The sequence below is a fragment of the Helicoverpa zea genome, chromosome 14 (genome assembly GCF_022581195.2).
Source record: "Helicoverpa zea isolate HzStark_Cry1AcR chromosome 14, ilHelZeax1.1, whole genome shotgun sequence".
Classification (NCBI taxonomy): domain Eukaryota; kingdom Metazoa; phylum Arthropoda; class Insecta; order Lepidoptera; family Noctuidae; genus Helicoverpa; species Helicoverpa zea.
This window is the reverse complement of record NC_061465.1, coordinates 10,145,708-10,165,396: the sequence shown is the minus strand read 5'-3', so window position 1 is coordinate 10,165,396 and position 19,689 is coordinate 10,145,708. Positions and strand designations below refer to the sequence as shown.

The following is a 19,689-nucleotide window of genomic DNA, read 5'->3' as shown; positions in this document are numbered from 1 at the left end:
CTTTTTAAGAATTGGAAAATAATGGACTATAAGACTTAATTATAACTTTTATGAAATATAAAAATAAAACTATGACCAAACCGCATTTTTATACTTAGATTAAAAATGGTAACCCCAAATGGCGTTATGGGCCGCCATTTTGTGACGCTAAAACAGTCGTCCGTTGTCGTTTCGTGCGCATAGACCACGTTTTTCAAGTGTTTTCGATCTGTTTTTATTTGATTACCCGGCTTTTGTTAGACCGAGATATCAGGATTGATTCTGTTATTGATAATAATATAATTATACATGTAGGCGAAGATGATGATGAAGACACCACCTCCTCAAGCAAATCGGAGTCTGATTAATATTCTGTTCGCACATTCAATTCAATGTACTTGTAACAAAGAATAAATAAAACAATTTTATTATATGAATATTACCTTTTTTTGGTTTCCACTTAAATAACTAAAATATAAAACAAATGATTCCGCCAATTTAAAACGAAAATAATCTTAAAATAATGCGGCGGTTCATTTTGAAGGAACGGTAACGAACTCAGTGTTATGTTGTGCCCATCACTAGTCGTGACTAACTGATAGGTGTCAGGAACGCATTCTCTGAACGGCCGAAGTATAGTAGGTATTTATTGTTTATTATAGTTGTTACTTCAATCAAACGACGATTTGTAAAATAGTTAACTTGTTGATAATATTGAAGATGAAGATTAGATTCGTTTTAGAATTTATCTAACTAAACTGCAGTTTAAGAATATTTTTTTATAATTGTTTGGTTTTTCTCAATGAAAATAATTCGATTGAGTAATTTTTGTAGTAGAATTTTCGAAAGTAGATAATTTTAAAATCTTATTTTTCTGTACTACATTGAGCATCGATAATCTTTGAAGCTTTGTTCACACGAGTCTATAACCAGATGGATTAGCGGCAAAAATGCGTAGCGCGTGCAGTTAGTCTGAACTTGATAGTACCTATATTGTGTTCAGCATACGATAATAAGAAAAGTATCTACTGTCTTCGTGTGAACCCAGCCTTATGTACTACAAACATGTCTTGGTAAAAACTTTAGCAAACTTGATTAATTTGTTTATTTAGGTGAATAGTTAAATCAAGGCTTTAATTCAACTTTTCACAATTAATAAGTTATGATACAATTTAAATATAATAAAGGTTTGAAACCAAACTTAAATTAGGAACCGAGCATGATTATTATAATGATAAGTTTACTTAAATCGATACTTGTAGTTTCCACTTAATTATAATACCAAGTTTAATGACATTTTAGTACCTAATGATTAATAGCTTATTAAGTAACGCTTGGTATCAGACATGTCAACATTGTAAAAAAATCGTTATTTAATATTGACAGCGTTAGTTAATTTGTAATAATTAATTTTCAATTATTTAATATAAAAACTGGGCGCTTATCGATCGCTAATTAGCATACTAAATAGTTGATACACCAATGTCAGCCTTGGAAATAAAAAAGTGGCAATCGATCAATCGATCTCGACGTTTTATCAATTTCCTTGTATTTGAGACATTTTTCTGATAGTTCGCGTCCTTTATATCGTTGCATACACTTCCTATGCGTATGTATAACTAGGAAAATCCGACGCATTAAGTATACCAATGGGTACAGAAAACGACAACCATGTTAGCTAGAATCATCATCGAATCTTTTCCGAATTATGTTGGGGTCTGCTGCCAGTCTAACCAGAGGCAGCAGCAGAGTACCAGTGTTTTACAAGGAGTGACTGCCTATCTGATCTCTTCTCAACCCAGTTATCCGGGCAACCCAGTACCCCTTGGTAAGACTGGTTACTTGGTAAGCTAGAATCACATACTCCTAAATATCGTTTTACGGTACCTGTTACATAAAACGCGCGGAACATGGTGGTCGGAACTGCTTAAAAACAAATCATATGTGAAATGAGTTCCTCTATCATAGCCCATTACACCACTTACATTCTCATTGATATTGGTCGGTAAACCATAATAGTTATTATTAGTTATGTTGTTTTATTAACCGCAATATGATTACATATAGTCGCACCTCTAGGAAATAGTCTTTACAATGGCTTATTTATAATTTATTTCACGCCTACTCATGTATGGGAAGCGAAGCTTTCAATGTTGGTAAACAAGGCAAGTGAGATTGGAAATGTTTTCAAGTAAGTTCTTATCGTGAAGTTGTGCCGCGTTGCGTAAGTTAGCGATCCTGCTATACCTGTTGGTACCTGTTGGAGGAAATGTAAGTTCGATGGAAATTCGCTAGAAGGATTTAGATTTTGAGGTGTTTCCTAAACGGAGGTTCTGTTAAAGCTGCGGTACTTCGGGAAGATCTGGTCCTTGGGTCGATCCAATTTACAGACGGATACATACTGAAACATCTTTCAATTTTAAGCACAGCTTAAAATAATTTTATCACTGACATACTTACGTAAATGGCTGAAACAGACTTTTAACTAAACTGTACTATTAAATACTTTGGGCTTTCATGTTAGACTTGAAGTTAAATAATGCTATTATTTCGGGATTGATTTTTTTGTAACTACGGACTTCATTTTATTTGGTAGATCAATAGCAGGTATACTTTCAACACAAATATATGTAGCTGAACAATTGAACAAACCCTTTAGGTAATCTGGGTGCAGTAAGTAAAGGTCAGTCGGTAATTACTTAAGTAAATGTTTGGATTGAATCACTGGTTTATGATTTTACTAATTGACAAATGACTGCGCTATGATTTATGGAGGACAATGTTAAGCTGTCTGTTTTACCATATTGGGGAAAAACTGACCGAACGTAATTTGTATGTGACGTAGGTTTCGGTTTTTGTAGTTTTTGCATTAGTAAGGTCCTGTGGTAACTAGAGAGAGTGCTTTGATTCATGATTGCTAAGGAAATTGACATAGTGGGTATTTGCCTGTCTATTTAATAATGTATTGCAAATATGTAAATTTTTAAATTCTCTAGGCTGTTTAAAAATATCGTATGTGAAGATGACAGCTAACAAACAGAAAAGGAAGGAAACAACAATAATTATATTTCATTCTTCTTTTGTAACCTCTTAGAAAGTAATAAAATACACTCCAAAAACCGCCACAATTCGCTGACGTAACATTTAATTGGTCAATTAATCCGTCATGTATGTTTCTTCGCCAATGGAAGCTTTCCGTTTTATTGTTTACAAAGCTCAGTGGCCCTTCACCGGTTTCTTAAGTAATTGAAATATGGTCACGGAGTAAGGCAACAACGGAGATGTCATAATGCAGGTAGGTCACGCCGTCTTTTAGGTCAAACATGTACGTTGGGCATGACCAAAACGATCAGTTACGAGTGAATTAACGAGGCATTCGGGTTCTATAAAGGTCTGTTTACGATTTTTGGCATTACAAAAAAATATCGAGTCCAAACAATACGTATAAAGACGAAGACAGTAATGTTCCTCGTTCCCCGCACACTCGCATTTTGGCACGCTACTTTCTTATGAGGTTTTCCGTTATGGCACCTCCGCTAGTTATTCTATTCTCCATGAGTAAGGTGTATTATTATTTTCGCCTATTACTCAATCATGCCGGAAGATATCTCAGCTGTATATTGACGCGTGGTATGTAGAATATTTTTTCCACTTATTATTTTTGGTAGTTAACTTATTGATTTGGTGGTTCAGATAAGATCGGTGAACAAATTATATGTGTTAGAGTTGTATAATTAGTGTGGCTGTTAATGATAAACGTGCTGTACCGGTTTCTATGGTTGCATTTATACCACAACAGTTTTTTTAAGTCAAGTGTTTACCAATTAAGTCTACATGTCTGGTTGAAGTCCATAATAAATAGAAGAAATTGCGTTTTTTTTTTAAATACGCACTAAAAGCCATTAAATTAACTTTGGAGTGTCACCTCGTTCAGTTCCTAGAAGAATATTTTCGTTGTGTGGTCTTAGAGCTAAAAATACGGAAGACACTGCTCTAATTTGTCGAACTAATCTGTCAGCTCATTAATTTCCTAAAGGGGACAGATGACCAGAATATTTAGTGTCTAGCTAATGTCTTTATTTAGAGGGGTTTTAAAATTGATGAGCAATATATTTCCAACTCCCGGTATGTATTGTGTGTTGTGTTTTCGCTTATAGTACCACTCACGTTCCACTTCAGGACAAAGTCCAGCATCTCACAATCCCTAAAATATACTACAGCTAAATTTTTCTATCAGAAGTTATTTACAGAAGTCTACCTACACATTCCGTCAAAGAAAACTTATGATCGCTCACTGCATTTCCTCTCGTGTTCTACTAACGTGCACTTCTGATTACGACAGTCGACTCCGCAGGTGGTATTCCTACCACCGTTCTCAGGCCATTACAGCCCTAAGTAGGTTAATAACTGAAATTAAATCAATAATTTAGTTTATTTATACTTTTATTACGCACAAGAGTATAAAGATATCGACGAAAGTGGGGTATTTATTTTTATATAGATATAAGAGGAGACCTTTTATGCACTTTCTTCGAACAGGCTATTGTTGCTATGTGAAAGTTACGTGGAATAAGATTTGAGATTTTTTGAAATGCAAGATGCATTCCACTGCGATTCTAAATTAGGAGTTAAGTTGTGTAAGGCGTTTAAAAGGAGATAGGATTACATCTATTATTTAATTCTATTATATTATTCAACACCTAGATGCCTTGACCCTTTTTTTTTTTTTTTTTTTTTTTTTTTTTTTTTTTTTTTTTTTTTTTTTTTTTTTTTTGTTGTCGCTGGGCTAAAAATGCTATTACGCATCCCCTTCCCATCGGGGGACGGGAGAGGGGTATGTGGGACTCCCCGGTAAAGACGTTCCCGGTATACCCACTAAAAAGGCCCAGCGGCACTCCGACCTCGCCTGAGTGGAGGGGGTCTGGGAATCCATGGCATCCAGTCCCCCACCGGCGATTGCCCGCCTTACGGCAGGCCCCTCATACCTCCCCCTAGTGGGGAAGGGTCCTTATAATGGCCGGAGCGCAGGGGTTGATCCTTGTGGTACAGGCGGTGGCGCCCCCGCGCCTGTCGCCCGCTGATCACCCCCCGGGGCGGATGGGGACAGACGTTGTATTCGCCGTCTTCTGCCCCTTCTTCGTCTACGGAGCGGCACCGCGAGAGGGAGCGGCACCGCGAGAGGGAGCGGCACCGCGAGAGGGAGCGGCACCGCGAGAGGGTGGCACCGCGAGAGGGAGAGTGCCTTGACCCTACTATTCAACCAAATATATAATTCTGGCAGTCTACCCGAAGAATGGCTAAGGTCCACGTTTGTCACACTTCCAAAGAAAGCAAAAGCAAAGAAGTGCTCTGAATACCGTACTATAAGCCTAATGAGTCATGTTCTAAAGTTATTCTTATCTATCATCCACCTTAGAATACGATATAAGTGTGACGAACAACTTGGCGAAAGCCAATTTGGTTTTCGTTCTGGCATGGGAACTAGAGAAGCACTCTTTGCCTTAAATGTTCTCGTACAGAAGTGTAAGGATATGCAAAGTGATGTTATCTTGTGCTTTATTGACTATGAAAAGGCCTTTGACCGTGTCAAGCACGAGATACTTATGCAACGTTTAACAGATATTGGCTTAGATGGGAAAGATCTTAGAATTATAAAGAATTTGTACTGGAACCAAACAGCGAATATAAGGGTGGAAAATTCGGAGACTGACCAAATTGATATCTGCCGGGGAGTCCGCCAAGGTTGCATTCTGTCACCGTTATTATTCAATCTGTACTCTGAAGCAATTATAACAGAAGCTCTGGAAGGTCTCGAAGTCGGAATCACGATAAATGGCAAGATAGTCAATAACTTGAGATACGCCGATGATACAGTACTTCTGGCCTCAACGCAACAAGACCTGCAGTATATATTGAACAGAGTTCACGAGTGCAGTCTAAGAGCAGGTTTGAATATGAATGTTATCAAAACTAAGTACCTGGTTGCATCTGGTACCCACATCTCGGCCCCTCAATTAAGTATTGCAGGCTCAGATCTCGAACAGGTTCAGCATTACAAGTATCTCGGTGCTTGGGTGAATGAAAAATGGGAAAGTGACGAAGAAATTTGTACCCGTATCGAAATTGCCCGAGCAACATTCCAAAAAATGCGGAAAGTTCTGTGCAATCGCAATCTTGGAATTAAACTGAGAGTCAGAATGCTTCACTGTTATATCTGGCCAGTAGTATTATACGGAAGCGAGGCATGGACGCTTAAAGTGAACACCCAAAAGCGGCTTGAAGCCTTCGAGATGTGGTGTTACCGCAGGATGCTACGCATAAGCTGGATGCAGAAAATTTCCAACGAGAAGGTACTTCAACGCGTCGGTGAAACCAGGGCATTGTTGCAGACCATCAAACGCAAAAAAGTTGCCTATCTTGGTCATGTACTGAGAAACGATAAATACCAACTGTTGCAACTAATAATGATGGGCAAAATAAAGGGTAAAAGACGCGTTGGAAGGCGCAAGAAATCTTGGCTGCGGAACATCCGAGAGTGGACGAGTATTGCCAGCGTTGAAGACCTGTTTCGCTTGGCACAAGATAGGAAAAAAATTGCTGAGCTGACGGCTAACCTCCAGTAGTGGAGAGCCACCCGAAGAAGAAGAATTTAATTCTAGCTATGACATCTCAATAAAATTGATTCATCGGCGTTACAAAAATGTCTCAAACTTTATATAAATGGTAAATGGTATTTCATTGTATGTTATGTTATTATAGAAGCTTGATTATTCAAGTATTTATAAAATGCTTGTTCCGGCACTTACCAATTTCGAAGATCACTTGTATAAACAATTCCTAAAACATCTAATCCATAACCATTTCCTTCCTAGAGCTAAAACCATCAATCCTACCATTCGGTGCTTCTCACCACCATGCTTCTACGGCGTCTGTTAAATTACTCGACCAACATCCATAGGAATCAGTCGTCACGGTCATTATACCGCTATGGTGTTTTGTTTTCACCATACCAGCTGTCCGCCATAGAACATTTGTATTTTTAACCTTAGGGATATTAAAATAGTACCAGGAAGAAATGGGGAGATATTTTAAAAGGTAAATATGGCTCGGTTTTAGGAAGTAGGTTGGAATAAAGATACGAATAAAGTCTCCTTTGATCAAAAAGATGGGTCTATCAACATTCTTTGGGAAAGAATGTTTAAGGAATTATGTCGTCTGTTTTTGTGTTTTGTAATGTTGATTTTTTAGCAGTTTTAGGCATGTTATCTATTTTAGGCGTAGTATGTTATTCGTCTTTCGTTGCCGCGTTTTTATCGTCTGTTTCTTAAAAAAAACAGCTTCCAACAAGTAATTTCATTGATAATATTTCTGCATAAAAAACGTAGGTACGATCAACTCGCTCCGAAAACAATATAACGATTTGTCATTTAAGAACCCACACCTTTCTTATTTCATCACGTTTCACATAGAAATTTTAATGACACAAAAAGATTTGATATTTGATACCTACACCTTGAAAATGGGACCTTGATGGTGTTCGTGATTTAGTTCCGATGTGCCAATTTATGTTTCGGTCGCCATTATAACTTGAGGTGGCGTAACGAATTTCTGCCGCCGGCAACCATTTAGAAGTAATATGTGCAAAAATAATCAACGGTTGACACAGTTCAATGTAGATCAGCAAATTAAATTAAATAAACTGAATAAGAAACTGCAAATGCTATCTCGTAATTGCTAGGAAATTGCAGTTATGATTTCTTTTTAAAAGAGGACGTTAGTCAGATGGCAAACCATCCTTTTATTCCTTAGAAGTTCTTTACCCGTTTATAATCTAATTTACGCTCGCATACAATCTCTGTGAAGTTTCCTTTTCCGTAAACTTACAGCGTTTATTCGCCATATCCTTGCTTGGAAGTCCGTGCTATGCAAGACGCGTCCCTATTGTGTGCCATATAGGTTGAATTTGGGTTAACAGCACCACCCGTGGGTTTCACGGAGTGCTGCATCCACATTAGTGCAACAACATCGCTTGATGATACACCGACTTTGTTGTACTGGAAGTGATACGAGAATATAAAAAAATAGTATGTAATAACTACACGTAATTCAAGAAACCTTAAAAAAATTATGGACATTAGAAAGCCATTGTGCAAAATTCGCTTAATTTTACCGATATCCAAACATCATTTCATACCAAACGTGGTAAAAGTGGAGTGAAATAATATTTATTGGGGACCAAGTCCATTATCAAAGTACACTTTTCATCTGCGAAAATAATTCGTCTTCTCGTGAAAACAAATTAAAAGCTTGCTGGAAGCCATGATGATGAATTGTTTTTCTTAACCATGGCTCTTCCAGCTACAGCAGAACGAAATATTTCTTATGAGAAGAATATTATCATTATAATGATGGCGACGATGTGACGAAATCACGGCCGCGCCTTATGGGGTAACTGGGCTATGGTGTAGATGATGTTCTGGTTGGAAATGTTATGGATTCCATAATCGATGACAGCCTTAAATGTTATCGTAGCGCACATTTTAATGGGACACGTGGTTTTTGAAAGTAAGTGTGTATTTAGGAGTAAGAAATATAAGATTACTAAAATCTTGACTGCATTGCAATAATAACAAAGGTTCGCTTATGCATGTTGCAGAAATAAAGATATCTCGATGATTAACATCGAAACATTAACATTTTACATACAACATAAAGGTATTTTCATTAGCTCCGACTCCGATAAGTGCATTATCTCAACAAGATGTTGATTGAAACACTCGATTAGGTGTTTAATATAGATCGAGAGATACCTTAAGAGAAAGTAAATCGATAATCGTGATCGAATCGGTAGTTCGATTTATGTAGATCCGAGTTACATTTTACTTTCGAGCGAGTACGGAATTAGGAAGTCTGGCACGCAGCCAAACATTCGAAGTTGGGAATCTGATCAAATAACTTTTGAAGCCGTTAACGGGGCTTTAAAAGTTACATTTAATATGCCGTTTATAGCCTCCGTTAGATAGAGCTTTTTAGTTACTGCTTTGTGGGATAAAATAAAACTAATCTTTCTTATAAACTTCATCAACTTTTATGAACATGAATGATATTATGGTTACAGAAAACAAGCCCAGACGATCATGTTGAGAAAATAAAGAATTATCAACGTTTATTAAATAAACAAATGAAAATCAATAGATATTTATAACAATAACCAGAAAAGAGGATGCCACTACCACCAAACTACCTGCTATCAATAGTAAACAAACAATAAGACGTACACTTCCAAAACACGGAAGCGTAGGATGCTGTAATCGTTATAAATACGTCAAAATAATATTTAGATAAGTGCTGCATAGAATAGCGGGCCTATGACGTCATCACCAACCGGACATGGGGACTGCATCGGAAAGCAAACTGGTGGTCCAATACCGGTCCTAGATTGCTTTGTTGGTGGCATAAGAGCTGGGCCTACTTAGATATGTTCTGAAGATTTTACATGAAGGGTTTTTGAGAGTATGCATGTTCAACAGATGGTCAATGTTTAGTCTGCTCTTATTTGCGAAAATAATGACTCATTTTATACCATGGGATAAGAATTGAGTAATACCCTATATTACTCAATTCTTAATTCTTAACTAGGCCAGAGTGCAAATAAAAGCGACTTCCAATAACCAAGATTTACAGTTATCGACACATAAAACTATGATTGAGGAACACAATTTCAAAAGTAATGCATATCTAAATAGTCATAAATCTGATCTAAATACTCGAACACAAATCATAGCATGAAAGTAGGAACCACATCGACAGAAAAGCCCGTATATCTGCGGTTTGGTTGTGAAACGCGGAGTTACCCGGCTTGACGGAAGCAGATCTCATAGCCACCAGCTACCGTACAATACGCATTGTTATCGCACTGACTCAAATAGATTCAGCGTCTGGGCGTCTCCTTATCTGCCGTGGCGTAGCAACTTTTGCCAAGAACATTTTTGAAAACAATGCTTGGGATTCAAGATTGAAAATGTCGTAATCATAGCGTAGATAGTGTTTTGTTAAAAAAAAAGTACAGCCAGAATTAAATTTTTGAAACTAATCTGACTCGGGAGGAGTTGGTCAGCGGCAGTTTATTTACGATAGTGGTTACAAAATCTGACCTTACGAAAGTAGAGGTGTAACATGATCTTGAACCAAATTACTCAGGAAAATCCATAACGTTTAACTACAATTATCAAATTAAACAAATAATAAATTAACTCAAACGATTATTTGGGTCAGCACTAAAAGCATTTATTGGTCACTGCTAAGCGTACATAACAAATAGCTAGTTAAGTAATAACTCGCTGGTAACATTTTAATGGGAGACATACAAGAATGTTCGGGGTGTAACAGGAAATAAATCTTAGCAACCATTGATTTGTGAGAAACGCAATCTTGTGAGTATGGGGCGTGGAAGGTCACAATCAGTTTACATACAGAAATAGATTAAGTTACAAGCTTCAGGCTTTTGAATCCTATATTCTAGGAATCAATATCCTTGAAAAATTTGCGTCTCCACTATAAACATCCAAATACGTAACGCATCGCCGAGGTATGAACACGGAAAAGCAATGTGTACCACAAAACGTCAAAACAGATGTACAAGTGTACAACATACTCTCCCACGTCTCATGACTTGCAGCTTACACAGTAGATAACGCACAGATCAAGTGGTCTGTCACTGTGGTCGGTTCAGCTAATCAATCAGAGACGCGAGACTGGCCCACATCCGCCAATTTGTACTACGCATTGTTTTTATTGCTATAACCCTCACACCTGATAATTTCCTTTCCAATGTTTCAACGGAAGTTTCACTTGGAGATACTGAATTTGTAAGAGATATCGCATAACACTTCAATGCAGTACGAAAGGTTAATCTAAACAAAGTGCCGAACGTAAACGAGAATGGTAAAGAAAGTAAAAGTGGCGCGGAAATTGTTATGCTATATAATGTATCCGATGATGTGTAGTGGGAAATAAGTTCTAGGAGAGCATAAGTAGATTTATGAGTAGCGCTTATTATATTTGAGGCGCACAGTAAACTTAACTCGTATTTCTACTAAAATCAAAATGTCCCACATCTTGATGCAAAACGAAGGTATGCAAGAGTAGACTTTTCCTTGTATGCATTTACAATACCATCGAAATCGATTTTGATAACCTTTGGAGCATACAATTATATCGTTTTGAATCGTTAAACATACAATTGAAGCAAGTTTGTAAACATTTCAAGTGAATTGTAATTCCAATGTGCATCGAATCAAAGTTCAAAAAGTCAAAATGAAGCGAGTTTGTGAAAGTCAATTTCGAAAAGAGGTGGGTACGTGCAGATTGTTGAAGAAATTATACCGTCCATTTCTTTAGATTGATCATTCCTGATTATGTTGTATAGAACTTGTAACTTGTACAATTGAAATCTCTTAGATTTTGTTGATTCATCATTTTCCTGGAGAAACTAGTCTTAGAAGAACGTCAAATTATTCCAAGTATGTACTCTTAATGAATAGGCTTAGTAACTTCCAGAGTAGGGTCGTGATTTTAGAACGAAACAGTTTGTTCAATAGCATACTTCAAAGCGTAATAGTACGTATTTCACATTGTTTTTAAATAATGATGTAAACAATAACAATTGTTTGACCCCACCACTCACGGGTAGGTAGCACTAAGCCGTAAAAAACCTTTGGAGCGTCATAGACAATCCCCATCTCAATTTTCATACTAGCCTCCTGCACTTTGGCATACCTACTTGTTTTTTTTTTATCTCAGTCTTCATCTGTGGAGCGGATTAATTGGGGTTTAAATAATAGTGTACGATCGCTTGTATTTAAAACATTCGTGTTTTGGTTATGAAGATGATTATTCAATCTTTGCCTTTGATGGTCGTCACATCATGTTGTTATCATACATTATCTTGATTGAAAGCATCTCTTCGTCTTTATCTTCATACGTCTTCATAGTTTTGCATAACATTTTTAGAAAGGTGAAGTTTGTGAAAAAGTGCGTTCGTGTTACATATATTTTTGACATCGTTCACAAGACCAGCGTCGGATTTCAGTGATACTAAAGACATGAAAATTAAAATTACTCAAGGACTGGGTCTGCCACCAGTGTTTTGGAAGTCATTTTTGGAAAATGCCAGTGTAGTGTTATAGTCATCATTATCATCTGAAATGGTACATCCAATTTAAGCAGCATTGATATGCGTAACAGCGTGCAGACCTACAATTTCATATGTGACCGATTTTATTATTGTTACAGGTGAGTACTCCCGACTTCTGCATTCAAACGGCATCCGCAAATAAAAATCGACGGTAGACGATTGAAGACGAGTAGGTACGGCACGGTAAGTAATGATAGTTGTTTTCTACAACTATTTTCTCTGACGTGCCGTGACATCGCTACCTACTTCGGTTCAGCGGCTGCGATTTCGATCCGCGCCGGTCGATCGCGGGTGCGTGAGCGCAGTCACCTGCCGCGAACACCGACCGCCGCACGTCGCGCCCGCGAGATGCCGCCAATTGCGCCTAAACGATCTATTCTGTTCACTTTTTGAATTGACGAATTTAGGCGCCAAATGTTTTAATTCCTTTTTGGTGGACTGTGTTCTTGTGATTATTTTGTGTGCGACTTATTTTACTTGGAGGCCTTTTGGACATGGTTTAACTTTTGTTGTTGTATGGTAAAGTTGTTTTTTGATTTCGCGCATTTCAGTTTCAAAAACAACACTGTTTCACAGATTATTTCGCTTGACTTGAGTACCTTTAGATATCAATATGAAAATAGACAATAAACGCACAGTGTTTGAAAGTAAATAAAAATAAGAATTTGGAAAACAAAATAAATCCTGAAAGAGCGAAATAATTTGTCAATTTCTTTTGTTTTAAGAGTTTCAAATTGTATAATATAAATTCAATGAACCTTTGACTGAAATGATATTTCAAAAAAATCCTTAGATTAGCATCTTGAACATGAGATTTTTTTAAACATACCTTTGTTATGACAACAATAAAATAAGGGTGCAAAGACCAATCTCAATAGTGTTAATTAACTGCAATTAACGTGTTAGATACAAATATGCAAGAACCAATATTTGCATATGCAAATAGTCATTCGGGGAAGACTATTCTCATGATTCTTATGATAAATATAACGGTCGTGTGTTCCATCGATTAGTTACAATTAGTCGTGCATTGTTTTCCTGGGACACATCGTATTTTTCATTGTTAGTATTCAAATTGTATTTTTTTGCTTATTGAAATAGGAAGTTTTATTAAAATATTTTTGTGCAATTAAAAGTATGAGCCTATTATTTATTAAAACAAAGAAACTACCCGCATAAGTAAATAAAATTTAAATCCGGGAAACGAACGCGACGAAAAAAAAAACTAGGACTATGTGGGTTCTTTAATATTAATAGCTGTTTATATAAAATACGTAGTTTTATAAGATTAAATGTATTAGATGCCTGAGTTAAATAAATAAATAAAAATTAAATAACTCGAAGAAAACAAATCACCTTGATGCCCGTTTCCATGAAAAATAGTTCGCATGCCATCTGTTATTGTATACCACAATTGAAAAGGCCCATTCGCCCTAACCTTTTGGCGAAGGCATTCCGTTGCGACACACTGTGCAGCTATGCATACAAGCGGGGTAATTTTACACGACTCTTCACTTAGTGACCCTTTATGACTATTTGTCTTTTAAAGTACTGTGGTCTATTTTGTAACGTTACTTTGACGTGACTCCGTAGTTGGTAAAGCTTCGCTGCTGAAGAAGTATATGTTTTGTAATTGTCTTTTATGCTACTATAATAAAGAGGAAACATTTTATTATTGTACCCTAAAGGCTCGGAAACTACTGAACCGATTCGCAAAATTCTCTCACTGTTGGAAAGCTACACTCTTCCCGAATAACATAGGCTATATTTTATCCCGGTACGGGCAGTAGTTTCCACGGGACGCGGGTTAAACCGCGATAAAATGGCTAGTTAAACTATACATTAATTCAGGCCTGTCAATATCATGTAAAGTTTTATTTATCATACTTTATTACGTATCTGATAAGTAAGAGTTTATTTATGTTTTTCAATATCGATTGCATAGCTCATCTTACTTTCCAAAGTCCTTTTGTAATTACATAATCGCTTAACATTTTTCTTCATTTGATTTCAATGAAAAGCGTGACAATGGAATAGTTTCAATTAATTGTTTCTAATTAGAAATTGTTGTTATTTATCATTACTCGATTACAATAGACGAAGATTCTTTCTGAGTAATTCAAAAGCAATAGTTTGTTATTGTACAGTTATTTATTTTTACACTTGGTATGAGTACTGTAAATATTACATTCTTCTGTTTATCACTAGATATACGTTAGCCTACATATGAGAGAACTTTTTATACGACGTCATAAAAACTAACACGTTAATAAGTTATTAAAATAAACTTTTATATCCAGCGGTTTTGTAGTAATCAAAGTAATTGGGAGTTAAGTTAAGACTGTCGAAATAGTTTCATGAAAACCCAGCTGGTATCCAATTTGGACATGCCTGTGGTTGTTTTTCGTCATCCGGTAATGTTGTGGATTTCAATTATTGATACCTTGATCATTCACTTTTGACAGATTGGGTGACAAAATCGTATTTCTTGAAACGCACAGGCCTGTAAAAGATGTTGAAAATGATTTTGATTGTTTAATAAAAATACTCGTAGTACGCTTGCCAATGAATCTTTGACCTAGGTTTCATTATTTTTTATGTTGACTATGCATATAATATAAATTCTGAAGTAATTTACCACTTGTTTTAATTAGGTTTTCAGTTTATAATTTTAAAGGTGACGTAATCAAAACTCGTGCCGTAATAAATATTAGCGCTTTTGAATGAGACCATTAACATGTTAATTATTGTAAATATAATCAGTATTGGTCGAATTGTCTGCTGCAATGGTAATTAATTCGACATGGCGCAATGTTTACATAGGCCACTTCGTTAAGGACAGACTATAATAATGCTTTACGTTGCCAACACGTTGCGAGCCTACTATAGAAAAAAAAAGGTAATCGATACATGTGTTGTTGTGTGTGTCCGTTTTCGAAAGCTATCGGAATCTAATAAATTAATCGTTTGACCCGAAATCGATAACTTCGCTTAACTAAACACCTACAAGGCGTGCAGAAACATGTATTAGTTAGTGAAAGTGAACTACAACCAAATTCGTTTAACGTAAGTAGTGTTTGCACGTATTCACGCCCACACAATGGACCTGCCTCTACGTGTTAACTATAAATAGACAAACAATATTTGGCTCTTACCATATAAAATGTGAGAAAAAAATCTAGGCTCAGTTTTAACGTGAGGTGTGAACTAATATTGCATAATGTGATGTTTACAGTAAGAAATGGTATTTGAAGTGAGTATTCACAAAGTTTGTAGATAGTTTCAAATCTTATTGTCCATTTCGTAGTAGGTAAAGAGTTTAGAAATGATCTCAATTTTCAAATCAATCGCATTAAATTCGATGCCAATAATCTACCAGATTGATGTAAGGAGGACGAATTTTACGAGAAAGCGTGGCTCGTATCAACGTTATTAGATTTTCTAAATGCGTTGCCCAAATGGCATGAAATTGCTCGGTCGGTTATCAATCCTCACAATACTATGTTACTCTCGTTTTCTTTGGTATGTTAACAAAAAGTGAGAAAAAACATCACCGTCTGGCAGCCGAACCGGTTGTGTTAGCAACGTAACATCGGATTCAGGAATAAAAAAAGAAACATTTCATTTCGGAATTGTGCAACATCGATTATGCGTTTTGCGTTTAAAATAAATGATCGCCTCTTTATTGGATACCTGTTTTTTGACGTTGATGCATTAAGCCGATTTCAGTTGAAATTAGCCGCGTTTGGGCGACACGCTATATTTGGAACTTTTTTGTCTACCGTTGGTGTTACATTATTACTAGACAGCAGTTTTACATTGTTATATTTTTTCTATCGCCGTTCCAAAGTCTACTGACTGACATAGTTTCTAAAACTGCACGTTCAGGTTCAGGTTTCAAGTAGCTGCTTTTATATGCACTAGATTCCTATTAAATGATGTATAGTGCATTCTTCCTGCAATGTTCCGGTGCGCTCTTGCAAAAAATCTCAAGCGAAGGCTTCACTATTGTTTCATTCCACGAACAGATTGACATTACAAGGTCCACGGACATCCTTTCATTTCCAAAGCCTTCGTCGCCTTGCCCTTTCATGGCACGACCTCGAATGCTGGTCAATTCGATTAATATTTTGACCTTTTTCCGTTTATATGACCTGTCCCTTTAGACGCATTGTTTGTCCGTGATAGACAGACAGTAATTTATACGACTACTTGTCTTTATTGTTTAGATTATATCGCCTGAATAAATTTAAAGCATCGATCGTAAAATATTTCGAAGAGATATTTGGACAGCCGAGCCTCGTTTGTTTTCCGGTTCATCAATTTATTGACCTTTAGCCGTGCCCCACACAGCGCTCTTCTTTGCTCTCCTATCTTTTACCGCCCATAAACATAATGACGCTAATTTTTCAAACGAACACAAAAAGGTTATTTTCCTAAAATGTGCTTAAATTAATATTCATCATCGTGCTTGTGATATAACGAATACCTGCGAAGGTTTCAAATTACAATAATATGCAAGAATCCAGTGAAATTGTTCTTTAAAAAATGGTGATTTCACCGCCTTTTTATAATTTGCATTTAATTGTCATAGGCGTGGGTAAGCGTGGAGATGTGAAAACAAAAAAACAAGGCACGATTATTTTGCATTGTATCTCTTTCAGTTTCCCAAACCACACTCCATTATTTCGTTTGCGTATATTCTTCTTAGTGCTTGTATCATAGTCTTGTCGTCATTAACCTATTGACTTATATAATTCCTGCTAGTATCAAAACTTACAAGCAATGTTTTTGGAGTACGATTTTCAAGACCAGCAGCTTCTGTAGCAGTAAACACGCGAACACCAATGTATGTTTCAAAAAACTTATCACCAGCTGACATTCGATACCATTTCGATTGATCAATTGTAGCACATAATTTTGCAACGTTTGTTTCGTAAATTTCATTACACCAAATAATTATTCGTATCGGTTGACTTATTTGATTGTTATCAGCGTAATGCCCCGTGCCGACTATTTGCTGTTTTACTAGTATGTGTTATAATGGCATGCAAATTATTCTGTGTTGACCAGTGCAGCGTGTCCACAAATGTTGCCACTAATTCGACGAAGACCTATTTTCCTGAATACTGTTTTGATTTACTATTGTGATTTATTAGCGTTCGGTGTGAATGGTGTTTTTGTTTGCTTCTATTTAAAACAGAGTTAATTGAGCTATGTTGTGTTTAATTGTCAGCAATCAATACGTTTAGAATTGTAAATATTTGTATTGTGCGCTCGGAAGATGTAGTCAGTTTCAAGTTTTCACTGAGTGCAAATAGGCACTTAGTATTGAATTATCTATTACATTTTATCTTTTTTTTTTTTAATTATCAAACCTTCCATTGGTCTCAAAGTAAAATAAAGTTGTCGCATTTCCAGTTCGTTCGCTATAGACATGCTAAAGTGAGTAGTGCAATGTGACAGTTTCTGAGGAGTTTCAACAAAACACAACAATGTGCAGCAAGGAACAAATCAACCATGTGCTCAGTAAGATCAATGTGGTAAGTTTTACATACATAAGGTTTTTACTACTAATAGTTTTAGATTTTTAGGTATGGGTGTGGGTGGAAAGATTTGAACTATGGAACGCGAAGTATCGGTTTGTGACCACACTCCAAATATCGGTTTGTGATCATCAAATCAATTGTTTGGTTTACTTTCAATATCATCAAGAAATATAGCTACATTATTAAAACAAGCCTAACGGTTATTAAACGCTTAATTAATTTTGAATACAGGCTTTAATCAGTGTTAATGTTTAAATTAAATCTGAATTTCAATTATTATTTGACTGACATGATTACCGTAACATTATTAACCTTTTAGAACAGTTACAACAAATTAACGATTATGTTCGACTAATCTCAGTTTAATATGAAACAGTAATTGGTTACAATTTGACAATAATTAGATTTAAACGAAGGTTGGTGCCAAGGTTGGTCTTGGTGTTGGCTGTCCAACCCACGTAGATACAATTACTATGGATGATCAGGGAAGGAAAATGTACCATTGACATTGGCCTATAAATGTCAATGGCTTTAAAAATGGTTGCAAACGAAGCGTGAATAATTAACAAGCGTATTGTACTGCAGCCTGCAATGCGGTGCCGATGGAGGTGAAACCACGCCTGCAGTTCAGAATTTTATAGTTGTATCGCATGTTGCTTTGAAATAGCTTTAGCTTTAGGTGTTAGCGTAATAATGTAGTTTGAATTAACTGTGATTTATTTATGCGAACTTATTCGAGGAATTGTTCACTTTCTAATATTAGCTAATGGTTCGCTATTCCGTTAAGCATTTATCAATATAATTTTTACTATAGACAGCAAACAAAGAATGATAAGGTGAAACTAAATGTACCTGTTAGTAGTGTAGGAACCATTTGCCTAGGTAAAAAAGCCTGTGCATCGATTACCTGAATTATTAATGGCGCTCTAAAAGTCACTCTATCATCCTGAAAACATATGAATAATAGAAATGCCATACATAAGGACTCAAGCAGCTTTTAGAATCTATTTAGATGGTCCTTTTCCCCTTACAATGATTCCCAACAGCTATTTTAGAAATTTTGACAAAAGCATGAAGTGTAAACCATGCCTTACGACTTGGCAATTCAAAGTACCTGAACGACTGTGCAATGCGAATATGAGTATCCATAAATAATCGGCCGATTTGACTGGGTGTCTGTACACTAATATGTTTAGACGCTCCATTATTCCATTTGTTCTGCTATATCTAACATTATGTGTAACAGACATGGCATCATGGTATATTGCATTATCTGCCTTGTATATCTCTCTTAGCCCTAAGTCATCGACCATTATGAATATGTATGCATCAGAGATATGTTGTGCATATTCAGGTTGCATTTGAGTTAGTTTGTGTGTATGTGTATGCAATGATGAATGCTTCGCTGCTTACGGACGGACCCAACTGAGCGTGTCAAATTGAATATTGTAGTCAAGATTATAAAGATAATCCACTGCTCCTATTTAGCATTAGACTTTTATGACACTTGGTCCTTCGTTAATTGTAGCTTTACAAATACGATTTCCAATTCTGTTGCATAAAATACATTGTTCTTAACTGTCTTGCAAAGTGCTAATTTCTTATCAGTAGTAACACGAACATGAAAATATGCATCCAGTTCACGAATGCGAGTTGTTTGTTTCTTTTATTTAAATACTTTTGGTCCTTTGGTACATGTTTGTTACAATCGTGCTCTAAGTATTGACAGGTGATTTTAATTGAACTCCTTAATTAGCCTTCGCCATTCAATCACGATCGTGGTGTTTCAATAGCTTTGTTTTTTTACATACCTCCATAACATTTGAATCGATTTGGCGTTGCAGTAACGGCCTTTCCCAATATTCTGCCTATGGCTTGTTTTGCTTACCAGAGATAGGAATTTAACAGTATTTGTATGGGGCTTCAGAAATCTATCTCTGGTTAGCAAAACAACAGATAAATATT

At 36.2% G+C, this 19,689-nt stretch overlaps 1 protein-coding gene across 6 annotated transcripts in view; it reads left to right on the top strand.

Moving 5' to 3' along the window:
- Positions 1-19,689, top strand: part of LOC124636336 (disheveled-associated activator of morphogenesis 1) — a 102,667-nt gene that overhangs the window by 19,757 nt on the left and 63,221 nt on the right. For 2 of the 6 annotated variants that reach the window (XM_047172395.1, XM_047172392.1), the window contains exons 1-2: positions 12,471-12,694; positions 17,597-17,718. The exons of 1 other annotated variant lie outside the window; for it this stretch is intronic. In XM_047172395.1, coding sequence (XP_047028351.1) covers positions 17,671-17,718 — 48 coding nt within the window. In that variant the 5' untranslated portion in view covers positions 12,471-12,694; positions 17,597-17,670. Of the gene's footprint in view, positions 1-12,393; positions 12,695-17,596; positions 17,719-19,689 lie in introns of those variants that run through there. 3 more of the 6 variants (XR_006985121.1, XM_047172394.1, XM_047172393.1) reach the window with 3 other exon arrangements.